Source organism: Larus michahellis, chromosome 2 (assembly GCF_964199755.1).
Source record: "Larus michahellis chromosome 2, bLarMic1.1, whole genome shotgun sequence".
Lineage (NCBI taxonomy): Eukaryota > Metazoa > Chordata > Aves > Charadriiformes > Laridae > Larus > Larus michahellis.
In genome coordinates, this window is record NC_133897.1 from 88,662,927 (window position 1) to 88,682,369 (window position 19,443).

Consider the following 19,443-nt stretch of genomic DNA (forward strand, 5'->3'; position numbering starts at 1 on the left):
ATCAGATTCCACTCCACAATCAAAAGTTCACCCTTAAAAAAAAAAAAAAAAAAAGGTGTGGGGTGAGGAATAAAAACCATTATAAATCAGTGTTTCAGTATCCTATACAGTACTTCACACCTAGGCCCAAGATACAGCATGCAGTGTTCAAATGCTGAGAATAAGACCATGTATTTCAACACCTATATATAACCTTTTTTTTTTTCCCCTTTTAAACTTTTGCCCTCAAGTGATTCATGGTTTGAATACTTATACCTGAACACTATCATACTCTGGATGCATAAAATAACAGCATTTACAAGATGATGCAACACAGTTAACAAACACCTGGTTTTCCCCGGCCTTGTTCTGTCAGCCTACAATTCTTTCCTCAGGGAAGACGAGATGCTGATTTTTATACGACTTCCAGATGTTAAATGGCAATGGTTCTGACCAGGATACCTGAAGCTTCAAAAGCTTCAGGTAATCTGTACATCTGCATTAAGATGAATCATCCTAAATGCATCTGACTGGGTGAGCAGAGGCATCACGTCACGCTTTCAGAGTTCTGCATAGGATGCCCCAACGAACTGGGGGCAGGAGTGTCCTTCATTTGGATCAAATTAACACAGATATGATGTACAAATGAGGAACTTAAGCTAGTATGTCAATAAACAGTGCAGGAGTCTAAAAACTTCCAAACTCGGTAGAAGACCTAATTCTGAGCTGAGCAAGTCATTCACAGACCACAAAAAGAGTGCCCACAAAGCTGTATCAGAATTGAAAAGATTACTGTCCAAGGAGAAACAAATTCTTTCAGTTGATATTTGAACCACATCAGTATTAAAACATACTCAAAGTCAGAACAGAATTGGTGTCACTCGTTTAATTTTCAAGAAGCAACCAAGGCAACAAAACCTTTCCAGTTTTTCTAATTAATAAACACACACACCGCAAACTACTGCTACACAGAGTGTAATGAGGTGAGAACTGGTGATGTGTTTTCAGTTGAGCACGCTCCCATGCCAAGTTTCTTGAAAATTCCAATAAGTGCACAGACGAGAAGAGTTGAAACTCATCCAAATCTTCCTGGACACAAACAAATCAATGCAAACACAAATAAACAGGAAACCCAGCACACAAATAGCACCGTAGCACCTAAAGTACACACATTTTTCTTGCTCTAGAGAAATATGTCAGGACATAAATGGAGGCCAGTATCATTTACAGCTGTCCATTTCATACCAAATATGACCTTGGTCCTGAGGTTAAAAGGAGCTGACAAATGTGTCTCAGATAGTTTTAGCTATTTTCTTTCCATAGAGGCTTTGTACAATGGTTTATTACTAGCTCTAGGGATATTATTTTTCTATATCCCTTTAACAAAGGAATAACTTTGTGATGAGTTATTTCAGTCCAGTAACAACTTCTTAAGAAGATGTGTGCATTTTTACATCTGCAATATCCCTGTTCCAGTGCAAAGGAGTTCTTTTAAGAACAGCTCAAGCAGTCAAATACTTCCATTTTTAAGGAAACTTCTTAATGGGATGTATCTACAAGGTTCCACAACTTCCTTGAATGTTGACTGAACTCTTTCAAATCTTTGAAAAAAATACGGCCTTTGTTAGGACTTGAAATTACTAAGTGACACTTACTCTTGGATTTCGATAAGAGTAAAAGCGTAATTTAACCCAGGACAATAAGAAACATTTTGGGACTGAAACGTGAACTATTTTTTTTGAGCCACAGTCACAATCCCAAGATAAATATCGGTAAGTTTCACATAGAGTTTATGAGTTTACTTTTGAATTAAGGATGCCTATCTGGTTACCAAAGTAACACGATATATCAGTTTTCCCATCAGCCACCAAACTCCAGAGATTCACCATGATTACATTTGCCGTTAACTAAACCATCCACTACAAAATGCTTGTTTCTCTGGCCTGAATTGACTAACCATTCAGACGTACAGACACAATTTCTATGAGGGAGCCCAAAGGAAACACTTTATCCTTTCAGTAGTATCTGAGCCTGCTAAGTTTATAAGCATAATATATCATATTGAGCAATGTGCAGTAGGATACAAAGGTTTGGTCACTCATACTTTTAACCACATTCTCATTTTTTATGACTTTTCAGTTAATATGATCTGGTTTTCCAGTTTCTTTCACTTAGTTTTACTGCTCACAGTTCCCAACTATACGTCTTTTTTCCCCCCTTAGTCAGGCCAATACTTTAGTTACTGTTTAGTTATGGTTTCATTATTCTTCCCTCCAAAGTAGCACAGAATATTACATATTTAAACATGGTTGCTCTAAGTTAGAGCCCACAAATGTTAAACAGTAACAAGTTCATGGCATGACATGTTGTCCTTCTATGGACATCTTATTTCCAAGATACATGAGAAATGATCTTTCTCTCAGACAGGGATAAATAAGGAGTTACTCTGATATTATATGTTCCAATTTCTACGAAATCAGCAGATGCAAAATTTAAGCAATAGAACCACTCAAAATTCTGAGTCGAAGTATGAATGATGGATAATAAAGTTACACTAGTAATTTGGACATTAATTTATGACCAAATTCAAGACGATACCCTTGTGCTTCCCTTTAAGCATCCGTCCAAATCAGAACTGGAATAATCAATAACAGAAACTGGGACATGAGATAAATGCCAACAGTTCTGAGACTTGTTTTTTCAGTTCACATCTGCATTCGTCTGCCGTCTATTTTAAAATGGACATCTATGGCTAATCACGGCAAACAGTTTCTCATGCCAGAATTTCATGTTTGCTTTTGAAGCCTCTCAGTCTCCTCCTTGTGAGCAATATTTTAACAAGACTGGTATCATCACAGTAACATAGAAAATATTAGGTAGGGGTAAGTATTTACTGTGTGTTTTGGGTTAATTTCTTTTTTTGGCCATATACAAATACAGAATCTAAACAAGAATCATTTACAAAATTAAAAGTATATGAAAACAACACAAACTGAGGAAAGACCAATTCTCCTTCATCCCGAAGAGGTATCTACTATGATTTGTAAAATCTGAACCCAGTGACTGAATGGCAGTGCTGTTATGTTGATTCAGATACAATTAAATTATATAGGAATTTGCCTTCCTTAATTAGGCACTAACAGAAGTGATCTTACTAAATATTGAAGGATACAAGCAGATCCACCATTCATCCAATGCCACATCAGCAGAAAGAGAAAAAAAGTGTTCCTCAATAATTTTTTTCCCAAAAAATATATTTGTCCAGTAGTCTGACAAGTTAAGAGCACCAATTGTCCTGTGTTGACATCAGTTCTTTTTACTGGAAGCAGCCAAAGCAGATTCAGAATATTGGAAATTTTAGCCAGTTCCAGAATAATCTCCCATTAAAACCATGCACATCAGCTTCTCAATCAGTTTCCCATGCTTAACATTGCAAAAGTCTTCTAAATACAAATGCAAGGCTGAACAGAAAATGTGAAAGTATAACTGAATCCAAGGTATAAAGGCATTAGAAGAAATTTGAGGATGTTAACTTTACTGGAACAGCAAAGAGAAAATACACTCACAGCTAAAATCAGATTGGACTGTAATTTTGTCTGATTACAAAAAATTACTAAAATCTTGTTTCAAAAGTGAAAGAAAAGCAAAAGCATCAAAGAGCATGATGATTTCAGAAAGCAGAGTTCAAGTTCATGGTTTATCTCAGGCCACAATAAAGACAGACCAAGTAAACATAAGCTAGAGCCTACTGAAGACAGTCCAATTATGATTTTATCATTTAGACCATATTTATTTCTGGTTCTATAAGGAAAACTACTATAGAAGTTCTTCCTCTTGTGAGGTAAACAACTGCTCTGCACAGTACACAATTTTTGAGGTTTCAGGTGCCACACAAAGATTTTATTGCTCGAATGGGAGCTAAAACCTGGCAAGGCTTACAAGTGTTTATCTTGCCAACGAAATGTGATGGGGGTGTTTAAGAAAAAAAACCAAACAAACCAAGAAATATACATTTACATATGTCTACATGACTATATAAATATCTTCAGACTTCACAGCTCGGAAGAATTTGTTCCTACTACCCACATCCTTGAGATCTCTTAACACTAATGTTTGTCTTTCAGAGATTCCCACCTAGCACTATTTACCTATAATGAACAAGTAAAAGACTTCCCACAAACAACAAATACCTGATGGTGCTGTAAAGTTTCACTCTCTTGGATATACAAGGTGGAAATGGACTTTATGTTAGGGAAAAACAAAAGCACTATAGATTAGATTAGCCACTGGTACAAAATGAAATTTCTCTGTCGTGGGTTTGATAATAATTTCCAATGGAGATTTATGATATATCGAAGTCATTACAAGGAGCATGACAACTTACAGCCATCCAGTAAAACCATCAAGCTTCTTCCCACTCATGCATTCACATCTATAAGGCAGCACAAACACATCCCAGGTAGGCTACACACCTATGAAAAGTCTCTGTACCCTCCAACAAAGTGAAGTAACTCAAACAAGCGGATCTAAATTGACTACCAAATCTTACAAACAGGCATTTGCCATGCATCAATAAAGAAATCCTCCCCACCTTGCACACGCAACAGGCCATCGTAGGTGAGTAGAAATCTCCTAGCTCAGTATAGTTGATAGGCTGCTAGGGACACCTGTTTTCCTGTATCAGAAAAAAACCCCAATCTTTTAACTATTAAAACAGCGATTATACTTTGAGGTTCAAGAGATACAAACTCCCAATCTATCACCACAGTTCCAGATGGAAACTAGCCTTAAATGTGAAAGGAAATATCACAATGGACAGTTGCTGAACATGCAGCAGGCACAACACCATACCACAATTTATATGTTGAAGTGTGGCTGATTAAGGCTAGAGGAATATATATGCGGCTACTGACCAGATTATACTCACGCTTATAACTTCTGCTTATACTTCCAGCCTAGTCTACTGTAGCTGCTGAAACCAACGATGATCCGGCAGTCAGAATTAACAAGAACATGAGTTGTTCAAGAACATAAGAGATTCTTGAACTGCCATTTTCATCAGCCAATCAGTACATACTTCCAAAGAGAAATCTGAGGAACGCTGGCAGAAACAAGGAGACGCCAAACTTCAGTAACTTGAGAAAAACACAGTAGCAGGCACTATGGTACAATAGCCAGAAGAGAAGAACAGAATGAGTCAGCAACTCTAAGCAGATATTCTCTAGTATGCTGCTAGTTTTGGCCCTGTTGGCAGTTATCAGTCTTAAAAATTATACAGTCATTTAACAAGATGACATAAAAAAAGATAAGATACAGGGAAAAAAAGGCAGGCTATTTTGTGCAATAAATTTAAACTACAGCATCTTAACAGGGATTGTCAAGTTGAAGGCAAAAACTTGCTGTTGCAATTTTATTTCATTATTTCAATCAAGTACTAGAATTAATCTGGAGGAAATTGCTAGTGTCAGTTCATAAATTCTGGGAAAAGGATAAGCCTGACATTAAAATACGCATTATCAGGCTGTATGTATTCTTCACGCAGTCTTAAGAGACAGTCTAGCATTCAAGAAAGATGATTTTTTGACTAGCAAGTGTTGGGCAATCATCAGATACTTCAAGATGACTCTTCACTTTTCAGAGAAGGAAATTACTTCAAATAGCTAGCATAGGCAATAACAGACAAAGAACAGTTTAGTGTCAGAACTTCCCTGTGATAACAGTATTTAAATAGTTTGGTACAGCATTACGCAGAAAGAATTACATTTGGGATCTTGGATTCCTTAAAATCAGATTTACAGGTAATTGAATAAACCGTAATCACTCCTACCAGCATCAGACCTTACTTTGGAAAAGCTAATGCCAGGTTTTTAAATTGGGATCATTTCTCTTTAGCTGTACTGTAAGTGAATTTGCTCTGGTAGGTCTCACATTTCAGGCAGCAGATCAAGTAAGACTGCAGTTTTATGTACCTTTCCAATTTGTTCCTAGTATTGTTTGGGCAAGTTTTAAACATTTGGCTATAGCATTTCAGTACAAATTAGCCAGAATAACGTAAGGTTTCAATTTGCAGCTTTAACCTTGCCAATGTCCCAACTACTTTTGCCTTGTATTTGAACTCTGATTTAAATGCTGATTGCAATGGTATTGTTATAATTAGCAGAACAGCTTTGCAGGAACACTGCCTATTAGATAGCAAAAGCATAACAAGATGTGGTTAAACACAAAAAATAGTGCCTAAGAACAACCCCTATACTACTTTGTACCTCCACATCCTGCTCGAGGTGATTATATTTGCGTATGCATTCAGATATGTTGGTTAAAGGAATTTAAATAGTGAGCTCTGTTTATTCTGCCAAAGTGTTTATAGTTTTGGATTTATTAACTGTCACGCCTCCCACCCCCCTCTTATTCTTCCCCAATTTTTTGGCTTCAAGTGATCCTGTTTTGGCACATTCAGTAATGCAACGTTTCACTCTTCTAGAAAACTCCACCGCTAGAAAAGTAATACAAAACCCTAGGAAACCTACCTGGTCTCCAGTTTCACTACCAACTCAAAACAGCCACAGTTCACTCAAAGCCAACTGAATCTCAGCCCAGTTCGAAGTAAGCAGGGGCAAATTCAGGCATTCATATCAAATTCAGACATGGTTTGGTGGACAGAAAGTCTGCTTGGACAGTACTTCAACAGTAGAACGAAGAGCCCAAATTCCCAGTAAGAGATGCCGGGAATCATCTCAGGACAGAGATAAACAGGGAGAGAACTGCCGTCAAAAGAATTGGGAATTATGCATATGCTTGCATGCATTCAGAAAGAACATACATAGGTTTTCATTTCTGGTACTGCATTAGTAAGCTTCTGATGTTAAAATTAAAGGAAAACTATTAAAGAACTAAAGAAGAAAAAGATTTCTGAATAGGTATCTGACATAGAAAGGGATCAAAAGAGGTCTTTCTGCCAAAAGGATCATCAACAAAAACTGGGTGGAAGACAGCATCTCTTTTCAGCAACAGTCTTTTGCCACAACACTTAATTAGCTCAATGCCCAGAGAGGATAAAGAAACTACTCAAAAGCATCAATGGAAGTATATTAAACGTAGCTACCTACCTTATTATGTGAACCATAATACACAGAATGGTTCCCTATTTGTAAACTGGTTCTCTGAAATTTTTAACTTCTGAAATAAGATGAGGGCTGCACTCACCCGAATCTCAAGTCTGAGCTGATTCTCCATCAGGAACCATTTTAAATACCAAAAGCATTCAGTAGCAAAAGAACTGTACCACCTTTCCAAATTTTTCAGTGTCCACCATTTGGCATAATGCAAGGACCCATCCTCTTAAATTCATTGAATAAATCAAGGGTTACTTGGAGATCCAAAAGACATCCAGCCTTTTGAGACAACATGATTATGAAGTCAAGAGAAATTAATAGCCTGACATCCTCCTTGAAGCTATCCTGTAATATGTACTTTGTTCCTTCACTTGTAGAGTGAAATGAAAGGCACGCAACCCAAATAAATCTTTCTGTGTTCAAGAAATGGCACTTAATATACTACCATGCAGAGCTGTGATAAACATTTTCTGATACAGAGCTCAAATTTTCCTGGAAAATTAGCTTTTCCATATAGAAAGACAAGATCTCACTGATTTTCTATACCTCTCTGTATCAAAGCCAGGGACAAAAGTGTCTATCAATCTTAGACACAGAAAATAAGAGTCCAAAATAACTGCTTTGAGAGATTTCACAGATTGATAAAGGTCAAGCTGTCTTTCCACAGTACATAAAAAAAATGTTTAAAAAGCAGCTGCTTGTTCCATTACTCACTATAGTCTTCTAAAATGACTTTAATATCTAAAGTATCAAAATAAGAATGGTATTGCTGAACAATCTCTATTCCTACTTTCCTCAATTAGATATTAATTACACATTAATTCACTTACAATTTGTAGAATAAAGCAATGCAGTAGTAGTCAAATTCCAGAAGTTTTGGAAGTCATCTGAAATTTATTTTCTTAAGAAATTATTAGAAGCGTACAACAAAAGCATGAAGGACTCTTGCTATTATTACACATATAGAGGCTAACTTCTCTTAGAAAAGCTTATCCAACTATGCTTTATTAATCTAAAACTGGATATAAATCCAGTTTCAGCTACTTTGAGTAGCTGGTATTTCTATAATTAAAGAAAACTCGAATGAATACCTGTACTTCTATATTCAGAATAGTAGAAGTTCTACTGAGAGCTCCTAAATTCATAAAGCTTGCCACCAACTCGAACTCTTAGCTCCATGTTTCTTGGGGTTTGCTGGGTTTTTTTGGGCTTTTGTTTTGTTTTGTTTTTGAGGGGGGATATATTTGTTTTTTGTGGGGTTGGGGAGGGTGTTGCTGGTAGAGGGGTTGTCTGGTTTTTGGTGGGTTTGGTTGCTGATTTTGGTTGGCTTTGTTGTATTGGCTTGGGTTTTGTTCGGTGTTTTGTTTTGGTTGGGGTTGGTTTTGCTGTTGTTTTGGGGTTTTTAATTCCCCCCCCCTCAAGATCTGTAGCAGAATGAAAACCACTACTGAGAGAAGGCTAATTCCTCATTCACAGACATCCTTTTCTCTGGAACTTATCATGGGCCTGGGGAAGATGACGGACAGCAGATATTCCATAGCGTAGACCACCACTCACTAATACACCATCCACTTCAAGAAGCTTCAGTGGCAGGGACCCACCATAAAAGGATGCTGAGGACCACAGCAACACGCCTGATCAACCTTAGTCAGGTATCATCTTGCACACTCTTACATGAGAAATTAAAGCATACATATTTGCAAAATGCTACATTTTCACATAGTTGTCCCCAAACATGATTTAATTGAGGGAATGGTTCCTAATGAACCTAATTACTCCAACCAGGCTATAGGGCCTGCTTCTCCCAGAATCATAGAATTATTTATGTTGTAAAAGACATGTAAAAGTCCAGCCATTAACCTAACACTGCCAAGTCCACCAGAACCACTAAAAAGCCCAAATAAAACAGAAAGGAGGATACAACTATGAGAACGGGGGGCTTTTATAGTAAACACCTAAACTTCAGAAGAAATACCTCTTCTGTTGAGATGCATACAAACAAATACTGCCAAAACAAATGCATTTGATCTCCACACTAAACATGCGTCACAGTGCTAATGGGTGAAAAGCTGTGTTCTCTTAATTCACCTGGTTTCCAAACACGGTCTTTTTAAAGTATGTTTAAGGTACATGAACATCATATGAGGAATCAATCTGAGACTCTAGAATTGTCACAGTACTGCAGAAGGAAAAACTAACAAACAAAAAAGTTAAATAGTTTTTGAAGGTCCCTAAAAGTCAACATCACTAAAAGCAAATTCTAACTTCTGCACAATACAGCAGCTGACTTCACTGCGTTTCTGCAAAATTCAAAATATAAATGTTTAACAGGATATTTTCAGAGGTATTTCAGCACTGAGTTCCTCTGCTAAAACAGTGTTTTGCTTCAGGCCTAATCCTTCAATTGTATTTTATAGAAGCTGAGAAATAAATTAGAACTCATACATGGAGCTCATACATGAGCTCTCAATTTAAAGCTGCCTCTGGATTCCCATTTAACAGCCATACACATGAAGTGCAAACAGTCTTGATTTTTGATTTGAAAAACAGTCAAGTTAATATGGACCATCCATCCTGGACACAACATTCCACCCTCTTCAGGTAAGTGTTAGAAGAGAGCTCCCTGATCAAGGTAAGCCCATACAAAAACGTGCAGTCTAATCTTCTAAATCAAGTTTTAGACAATAATATTCCAGCTGAGACTGTGTCTAGCAAATTGCATTTAAATGGCCCACAAAAATCCATTTAGTCCTTCACTTGCCAGAAGAGCAATGGGGGGTAGCAAAAACTCATGCATTCTCAAGTTTCTAACTGTAATTGATTGATGGGGTAAAGAATCGCCGACAATGTCTGAGACTGAAAAAGAAGTAAAAGGCAGTGTATATTCAAGGCTAAAGAAAACTGTATCCTCAGAAGAGGAGACAGTGTGGAGGCATCAGTGTCCATGCATGCCCACAGTCTACCATGCTTCCTCCTGAGCTATGCTGTAGCCAAACAAACAGTCCCTACAGCATACTCTGTCGTTTACAGAGACAGACATCTGATTTTCGCCACCTGTCCTTCACTGAAGTACAGAAAGTGAAACCAAAATGAGAGCAACTTAACTGGAGACTGAGCTTCAGTTTCTGCACCAGTACAGCCTCACCTTTGCATCCCTCTCATGTGCATCACTGGTATCTCAAGTTTGAATTTAGGAAGATGTGTGGTCTGCCAGCTAACATCTGCATTCCTCTACACAACAGAAACAGGGTAGTAGTTATCTCTCCAATGCATCACTGAGCGAAGACGGTTTGGCTAAGGATACTAATAGATGCTGTCTGTTCTTCACTGGTAGAGAACGTGCAGTTCACCCAGGCACATTTACTAGCATGACAAGCATTTTGTCTCTTTGAAACATAAAATCTCCTTCCACAACTCTACAGATGCTCATAATTTACAATGCGAGGGAGGGTACCATACTTTGGCTATAACTGCATCTCCAACTCCCATTCAAGAGATTTAACTGACATTGCCATAGAAGTTTATCTAGACTGAAACACCACATAAGCTATCTCAAGCAGCTTGTTACGCATTTATTGTACCCATCCTATACAGCGTCCTGGTTTGAGGTAAAACAGAACCAAGTTTCTGCTTAGTAATTTTACTTTGCAAGTAAGCCTTTTTCTAACTGAACTCTCTGAAATTAACAGCATGTTGTGGAGACACTCTTTGCTCTCAGAGACATAAGGCCTGATTATTTGTAATTATGCCTAGAAATGGTATGCAGAGAGGCTCTTACTTACACTTCTTGCTATAACAACCAAGGTCAGCTAACTCTGTTATTTGCTCCATTGGAGGCTTGGAGGAGGAAAAGCACAGAGGGGTCACACCTGTGGGGAGGAGTGGACAGGACAGGTGACCCAAAACTGACCAACAGGGTATTCCATCCCACGTGCCTCATGCTCAGTATAAAAGCCGAGGGATCAAAGGGTCAGCTTTCTTTCATCAATGGCCGGCATCTGAGGAGGACCCTGGCTGTTTGTCTGCCTTTGATACTGATCCGTGCATTCCTGAATCCAGATCTGGGATCCAGTTCCCATCAGTAGCTGAGTCCAGTCTGGGACTTTCCCAGTGCCTACAGGTGACATGATCATCATCCTAGGAGCTTGATACGGTTTTGTATATATTATATATATATTTCAGTAGTTCCTTTTTATTATTTTATTAGTAGTATTTCATTAAAGTAGTTTAGTTCCTTCTAAACTCATAAGTCTCTTTCTCTCTCTCCCTCCTCTCCTTGGAAAGAGAAGTGGGGGAGAGCATGTCTCATTCATTTTCATTGGCCAGTCCAGCCCAAATCACGATATAGACAAACATTGCAGTACTGAAACTTGACAAATATAATGGTTGCAGTAGACAAGATGAAGAGTGTAGTTCACTTGATTGTTCAAACTGATGGCAAGATAACAACGGCTGTCAGATACTTCCTGAGATGGCTTGCTCTTTCAAGTAAGAGTCCTCCTTGACACCTTTTAGCAGTCCTTAGGAATCCATACCTGCCTAAGAAGTACTTTAAATGTCTGCTGCTTTGCTGTAGAGCACCACAGAGCTGGAATGAATCAGTCCCACAGATTTCCTTTCTAGTTGTTTCAAGGCGTTTCAATCAATATTCAGCTTCAACAAGTGTTGTATCAACTGTCTTGCAGAAACAGAAGAGAAGGCATGCTATGCAGAACTGTAAAGACCTAGGTCTGTTTGCAAAGCTGGAAAGCAGGAGCTATGAAAGGCCTTCAGCCTCAAACACGAATTCTACACTCTTCACAGAGATGGGCACTCACTCAAGAAGTCATCTGCCAATAGAAATTCAAGGAACACGAAAAAGCTGTCTGTGACTTGTCAATCAAAGCGAAGAAAAAATGAAAGCGAAGAAAGCACATGTCAATGAAAGCGAAGAAAAATTCACCTGTAATCTTTCGTAGTCCTTCCCACACCATACCTAGGATGCATACATCTCACCACACACAACACATGGCTCATTCATAGGACAGCACACACTGCTATGAATTTACAACACAGCGCTAAACCAAAGGGGAGAATTGGAGCTTTCTGTCCCTGTGATAAACCAGTCTCATGGTGACGAGTGAGATACATTTACCGATCTCTGGGGTGGGCAGGTACTACTGTATCATGGCGAGCAAATACTAGAGCATAGAGTGCTATAAAGGTAAATTTAACTAACAGTTATAAAATGTTATGTAAACACCCCAATGAAAAGACATAACTGCCACTGCTCGAACAGCATCTAACACAATCAGGCTCCTATTCTTAGCTGGTCCCTAGACGCTACTCTGTACCTGAACAGTATGAAAGCATTTGGTCTTGTAAGCATAGAACTTTACTCATCCCGTAGAAGAGAATGAGTCTTTCTGTTCAGCTGAATCCTCCTACTGTATAAATCTACTGTACATGGGGAAAGAGGCAGCATTAGTAAAAAATCCATACATACACCCATTGATAAATGTGCCTCCCAGTAATAGCACTTGTTTCAACAGTCCTTGTTTTTCCCCAACACCACTTCCATGTCTCTGCTCTCACTTGCCTTCACAGAACTCTTATGCTCCTTGGTTATGACATTCAAAATATCTGCCAGATTACACAACAAGCTACATTAAGGCAATTTAAATTGAATTTAAATAATCAAACTGATCCACATTAGTAACTCCTCAGCAGAAAAACTTGGTAGGAAAGTAGTAGTAGCACAGGCTGAGGAAGAAACTACTTCTGCTGTTGTCAAAGCAAGCGTTTGTCAAATCACACTCTTCTAGGGCACAGGAAAACTAGTTTCACATATGAAATTGCCTCCAAGTATAGACTATACAACTCTGCTGCTCTGAACTCTTTCTGAATCTGCACAAGAACGCATAAAAACATATCTTTACTAGAGCATCTGCTGGCCTGCATTTAAGCCTCCTTCACTAATGAATTAATCAGCTGCAAACCAGCAGAGAAGATTTCAGGGTCAATGTTGGTACTCACTGGCTCTATAATGGGCTAGATTAAAAAGATGAATTTTTGACATTAATAAAGGATTATTTTGCATTATCTGATTTGAAAATAAGGAAAAAAGCATGCTTTACTGATTGAAGTAAAACAGAAATTTAAAGCAATTGTTAAGTACTGACTTCAGAGTTTCCACTATTCCTTTGTCATTTGTTTTTTTGTGTGTTTGGTTCCCCTCCCACTCCCCAGCTGCCACACAGAAGAGTTAAAATGCTTTTTTACATTTCCTAAATTTATTTCATGTCTTGGCAATTCACCTCCTTCAGGTACATCAAAACTTCTGAATCTAAGACTTAAGAGAAACATGAAGTCTACTATTCAGCTTAACTTTCTTTACCATGTATTCATTTATTGTTAAATTTATTGTCCAGACTAAAAAGCAGAGATTCTAAGCCAGTCTCTCTCATGATTCACAGGTGCCAGATATTCATTCTTGATTTGGGATTATGCATGCCTAACAATAAACTCTTGTGATTTATATGGTCATTTATTACTTACATGAACTGCTTTTCCTCTACAGATTCTAAATTCATAGTCAGAGTTGCCAAACTAGAACTATTCAAAGACCTATGATTTCTTTTAACCATAAGAAATAGAGCCAGACTGAGAGCAATGAGAGCTCGTAACGTTATTTGTGAAGACAGAAGTTTAAGAAATCAGAATTATTAATTAATAATTACCGAGTCCAACCAACTTATTATGACAGAGTTGAACAGAAATGCTAGTTAAGGGACATGAATTCATCATTTAAAAAAAAGCTTTGAATTTACACCATTGAACTACATATAGATTTAATGATTTCCTCTCAAGCCGTTGAAGGCACTCTTGTAAAATATAGGGTAGATATACTTTCAACAGAGCACATCTACTCTCATATAAGGCAGCAGGAAAGGATCAGCATTTCTCTGTTCACAAGCTGGTTAGTACAACTTTATATTGACACATAAAATATCTCCTTCCCCTGACATTAAAAATCTTGTCCCAGATGATCCCATACTCCAGTAACTGCAGGTGAGATGCGTTGATCTAATTAAGTCTTGTCAACTCTTCATTTCCATAGCTACACTTTTGAAAACTTGTCACAAACAACTCACATTTTCATGGTATTCATAGTATGAAAATAAGAGGCTGAGATTTAACCTAGAACCTACGCCAAAAAGCTTCCATTAAGTATATTCTTCAAAAATAAGTTCAAAATCAGATCGCATCAAATCTTAAGTATAAAAGCCTTTGCTGAAAAAGTAACATGCAAAATTACTCAAACCCCTCTACACTTCTGTTCTGCAGAAGAATCTTAAATCCTTTGTCACAAGCTTAAATCAGAAACTACAGCAGGTAGGAGCAGAAACTGCATACAGAAGTAGAAATGTTTTTTAATTTCTAGGACGCCGATGGTAGTGTACACAGAAGGAATGAGGAGGAGGGGTTCCTTTCCTGAAAATAGCTAGGATTATGCTGGGGGGCCTGACCTAAATAATGAGTACCAGCTGCCTACCTTCACTGGTAGCTGCATTCTTCTGGGCTTTGGTGGGCGTGTGATCTGTACTTGAACTCACGTCGGATGAGATGCTTGAGCTGCCTTTGCCTGCAAAGGGAGAAAGAGGTGGAGAGAGTGGGAGGGAGAGAGAACAAACATGAGTATCAACAGTGAAGTAGAAAGACCTTCCATATCAGAACCTGGAACAATTCCAGGAAGCTTTAAAGCAGCTGATGTTCATTTTGTACACACTTGGGTAGGAGTTAACTGCATTATAACTTATAGCATGTGCATCTTTACTTGTACTAAGGCTGCAATCAGCCTTCTGTGTCACAGGGGTTCTCATTACGTATTTGCTAAGCTCTATTGTAAATGAAAAGTTTGTGATTAACAACATTAGAAGAATTTCCATGATCAGTTTCCTCATTCAAATACCTCTTACACAGATCAGGACAAATGCACGCTGACCCTCATCAGCACGAAGGGTTAAATTCAAAATCTGTTAAATGAGTTTAGATTTCCATTTTTTTTTGTGTTCACATCATGTATTCAAGCCACTTGGTCACACAAAAATTAAGGTGAGGTATCTGCTGTTTCCTCCTATACCATGCTCACTGCTTGATATAATACACCATTTTAAAACTAACTTCTACAGTGACTGTTCTTCACCTTTCATTTTTTAACTGTAAATCAGAAGCAATGTATGTTTCTTCTCTTATTTTCTTTCTTAAGACTTTTTCCTGCATTTCCTGCATCAATGCCCCCAGACCTATTTTTGGGATGTTAAACCAGGTACAAATTACCACCAGAAGAAATCCAAATACAAAGAAAAAAATAACTCAAATAGATACTACAGAAGAGCAGAGGGGGCTAAAACAAAGTTGTCTTTCTGTTTATCTGTGAGGATCTAAGAATGAGTCATTTATCTTTCCCTTCAGTCATTCTACTCAATCTCAGTAACTACTAACAGGGAATACGCTCTGCTCCGCAGCAGAGGAACCAGACCAACCACCTAATCGGCAGCAAGCGAGATTATTCATTACCTTTCCTCTCTCTAGAATTCTGTTACATTATAAGAAGTTATCTATCCCCACAAACATTGCATTGGTGAAGCCTTTAAAAGCTATGTTAGTTTTTGGACCAAAATTAGGCTGTATGCAGAAGGCTAGCTGACACCATGTTTCTGTCACTTGAATAAACCCATAATCACAGGAATGTTAGTAAGAGACTTTTCTGATCTGTTATTTCAATCAAGCATTCCTTGGGGGTCTGGGTTACAGTATGCCTGGTTTTCATAACATTTAGATGTAAGGAGGAGGTCTGCTTTTTAAAGGTGCCACAACAGAACCAGGATTTAAGTTTTAATGGGAAACGACTGGAGAATGTGCAAACGTAGGTTGCTTCACAACCAAGGTACTGCCACTTAATCCGTCAGCCAGCCCTAGAGAATCATTCTCCACAGAAAGTTGCTTAAGTTAACATGCTCAGATTTGAGAGATAATTGTGGAGTGAAAGGATATTAAAAAGGCCAGAAGGAAGTAAAAAATAGGTGGCTAAGGCTAGTAGTTGGGTGGAGCAAAGTGAAAAAAGTGTATTTTCAGTGATTCACTAACTGCTTTTTACATTCCTTTACGAAGTTAAGCAAACCCAAGAAGCAGTGCCTCTAGAATATCACTCCAATTGCTCTCATGCTGTGACATGAGTTGGAGTAATGGACTGTGGTCTTTATAGAAATGACTGCCCCAAAATAGCTCTCCAGCTAAGGCAACTTGAATTGTGGTAGAAGAAAGGCAGATGAGAAAAGAGAAGGATAAATGTAAAATGTTCTTTCCCAGGAAGATGCCAGAGAACTCAGAACACCTGCAATAGCTGATAATCAAATCATTGGTGACAAAAAAAGTATTTAGATGGTATTGCCACTACCAGCAACTCCTCATGTACCAAGCACTGCAACTGCAGAGGCAGAAAACAAACTTCCAAGGAGCACAGGCACTCCTTAACAGATTAATAGAGAGAAAAACACAACCAAAACAAAAAAAGACCATCTGCAAAAGAAAATTATTTCCACAAAGCAAATAAACAGGATTTCCTCTAAAAAATAAAAAAATCTTTTTTGGGGAAAAGGAAGTCAGTGATACCAAACAACGGTTGTTAGCTGGTCATCTGTGGCATAGGTTGTTTTTGCAGAGTGAATGCTTCCTGTGGCTACATATCTCCCTCATTAACATCAATAATATTTCTATTTACACCACATACAAGCAAGCCTCCAAGAGCACAACAGAAACATTTTACCCGCTGTAGGGTGCTGATTTCCAGTACAACCAATAGCAAGATATTATTTACAATTGCACACTTTTGTAGAAACTGAAGTGCCAGATATAAGTCTAGGATATTTACCATTTAAATCTACTTGAACTTTAAAGCATTCTAACTCCTTATGAAAATTTAAAACTAGAAATTAAGAAAAAAGAATTTACTGGGTTACTGGTTTGGTTGGATATCAGTTCTTCCTGCAATTATACTTTTAATATTTTATGAGGTAGAGTCTTCTCTTACTGCATACAGCCCTAAAACAAGCCTTCTCCCTCACTGTCCATTCTGAAACTCTCCATTCAGGTGGTGATGGAGGCAGGAGATGCTTTCCAGTAAAGTTTCAATGTTTTAAATAGTCTAGCAGACACTACATCTATTCCTTCAATGCAAAACAAAGCCATTCACTTCTATAGGCTACATGTGGCTATTGCAGACTCATGTACACATGCAAGAGCTAACATGTAAGAGCATTCAAGCATTCTCCAAACAACTTGGATAATGGTAGAGAGTGCACCCTCAGCAAGTTCCTAGATGATGCAAATCATGGAGGAATGGCTGATACGCCAAGAGGTTGCTGCCACTCAGAGGGACCTCATCAGGCTAAGAAAAACAGGCTGACAAGAACCTCAGGAAGTAACTTCAACGGAAGGAAATGCCAAGTCCTGCATCTGGGGAGAAATAACCCCATGCCTCAATGCATGATGAGAACTGACCAGCTGGAAAGTATCTTGATAGAGAAAGACCTGGCAATCCAGGTGGACACCAAGTTGAACATGAACCAGTGATGGGCCCTTGTGGCAAAGAAGGCCACTACAGCAGCGAGGGCAGCATTAGGAAGAATGCAGCCAGCAGGCCGAGGGAGAGGATCCTTCCCCACCTCTGCTCAGCACTGGCAAGACACACCTGGAGTGCTGGGCCCAGTTCTGGGCTCCCCAGTACAGAATAGGTAGGGACATACTGAAGAGATTCCAGAGAAGGGCCATGAAGATGAAGGGACTGGAACATCTCTCCTAAGAGGAAAGGCTGAGAGACCTTGGACTGTTCAGACTGGAGAGATCTTACCAATGTATATAAATACCTGAAGGAAGGGTGTGAAGAAGAGGGAGCCAGGCCCTTTTCAGTGGTGCCCAGTGACAGGAAAAGAGGCAATGGGTAAAAATCAAAATATAAGAAGTTACATTTAAACATAGGATTTATTTACTTATTTATTTATTTTACTGTGATGGTCAAGCACTGGAATATGTTGCGCAGAGAGGCTGTGGAGTCTCCCTCCTTGGAGATACTCAAAACCTAAGTGGACATGGCCATGAGCAGCCTGCTTTAGTTGACCCTGCTTTGAGCACCGAGGTTGGACCAGATGATCCAGAGGTCCCTTCCCACTTCAACAACTCCATAATTTTATAATTCAGGTACCTCTGTGAGGACAGTGTTTTGCAGACCAGCAAGCTGTGTTAATCATCCTGTGATTTCAGTGCTTCTATGAAAATTCATTACACAAATGCCTTTCCAACTGACTACACTGTTTTTTACCACACCTTCATTTTTTACCTTTAATAGTAGTAACTCAATAGTAAAGCACTAGATCTTACCACACAACTCACCACAAACTTATATATCCAACACATAGCAAAAATAGGTGCAAAAATAGCTCCCAAAGATGTTGCCTTTTTCCCCTTAGACAGCTTATCTTAATCAAACTCTTTAAGAAAGATCTGCAGACAGCGTCACTAGTAATGAATAACAGCAAAAGTAGTAGCCACCTTCTTTGATCCTTAACATACACTAAGTTAAACACACAAAACTAAAAAGACACGGAAGTAAGCAGGCCTATCATCCAGGGTTTGTTCTCTGAAAACCACATCAAGAAGGGTCTGAAACAATATGGAACATTTCAACAAAAATGTTTTAAGCAGAAGTTCCAGGTTAGAGGAGACACCATTTAGTCCTCAAGTCAGAAAACACCTGACTTGAGAGAGAAGCCTTTTCCTAACCATGCTAGATATTTGGCGCCCACATACTACTTTCAGAAGCGTGTTGCAAGGTAAAGGAAAGAGGCAAATTATGATTTAGTATATGGAACTGATGCTGGCTAACATTCAGCAAGTAGCATGAATTCCCAGGTCTCTCACTCTCACCTGAGCTCGCCTGAGTCAGGGTTCTTCTGCAGTGCTCTTCTCAGGCCATTATGTGCCTGATATGCCACGTAAATTCAGAGACTGACAATTTCCCTAATGCCATAGGAAAACTTGATGTGTAGCATAACACTGATCTTCAGAGATCAGGTCATCTCCCCAGTTTAAAAAGTGCACTGAGAAAGTCATAGCAATTAAATGCAACCTGACAGAAGTTCTAACACAATGACAACTAGAAGGATCAAACAGAGGGCAATATTGCAAAGACTACAGAAGTAATGACTGTATTTGATCCTCTGCTTAAACAAATAAAAGGCCTGCCAAATGTTTCCCTAGTTTGACTTGCTATTGTCTGGCGTTTCCTTCATACATTCAACAGGTTTTTATTTTG

At 38.5% G+C, this 19,443-nt stretch overlaps 1 protein-coding gene across 1 annotated transcript in view; it reads right to left on the bottom strand.

Moving 5' to 3' along the window:
* FBXL7 (F-box and leucine rich repeat protein 7) overlaps window positions 1–19,443 on the bottom strand; it is a 200,175-nt gene that overhangs the window by 135,934 nt on the left and 44,798 nt on the right. Inside the window, exon 2 of the mRNA XM_074576172.1 lies at window positions 14,626–14,715. Coding sequence (XP_074432273.1) covers window positions 14,626–14,715 — 90 coding nt within the window. The remainder of the gene's footprint in view (window positions 1–14,625; window positions 14,716–19,443) is intronic.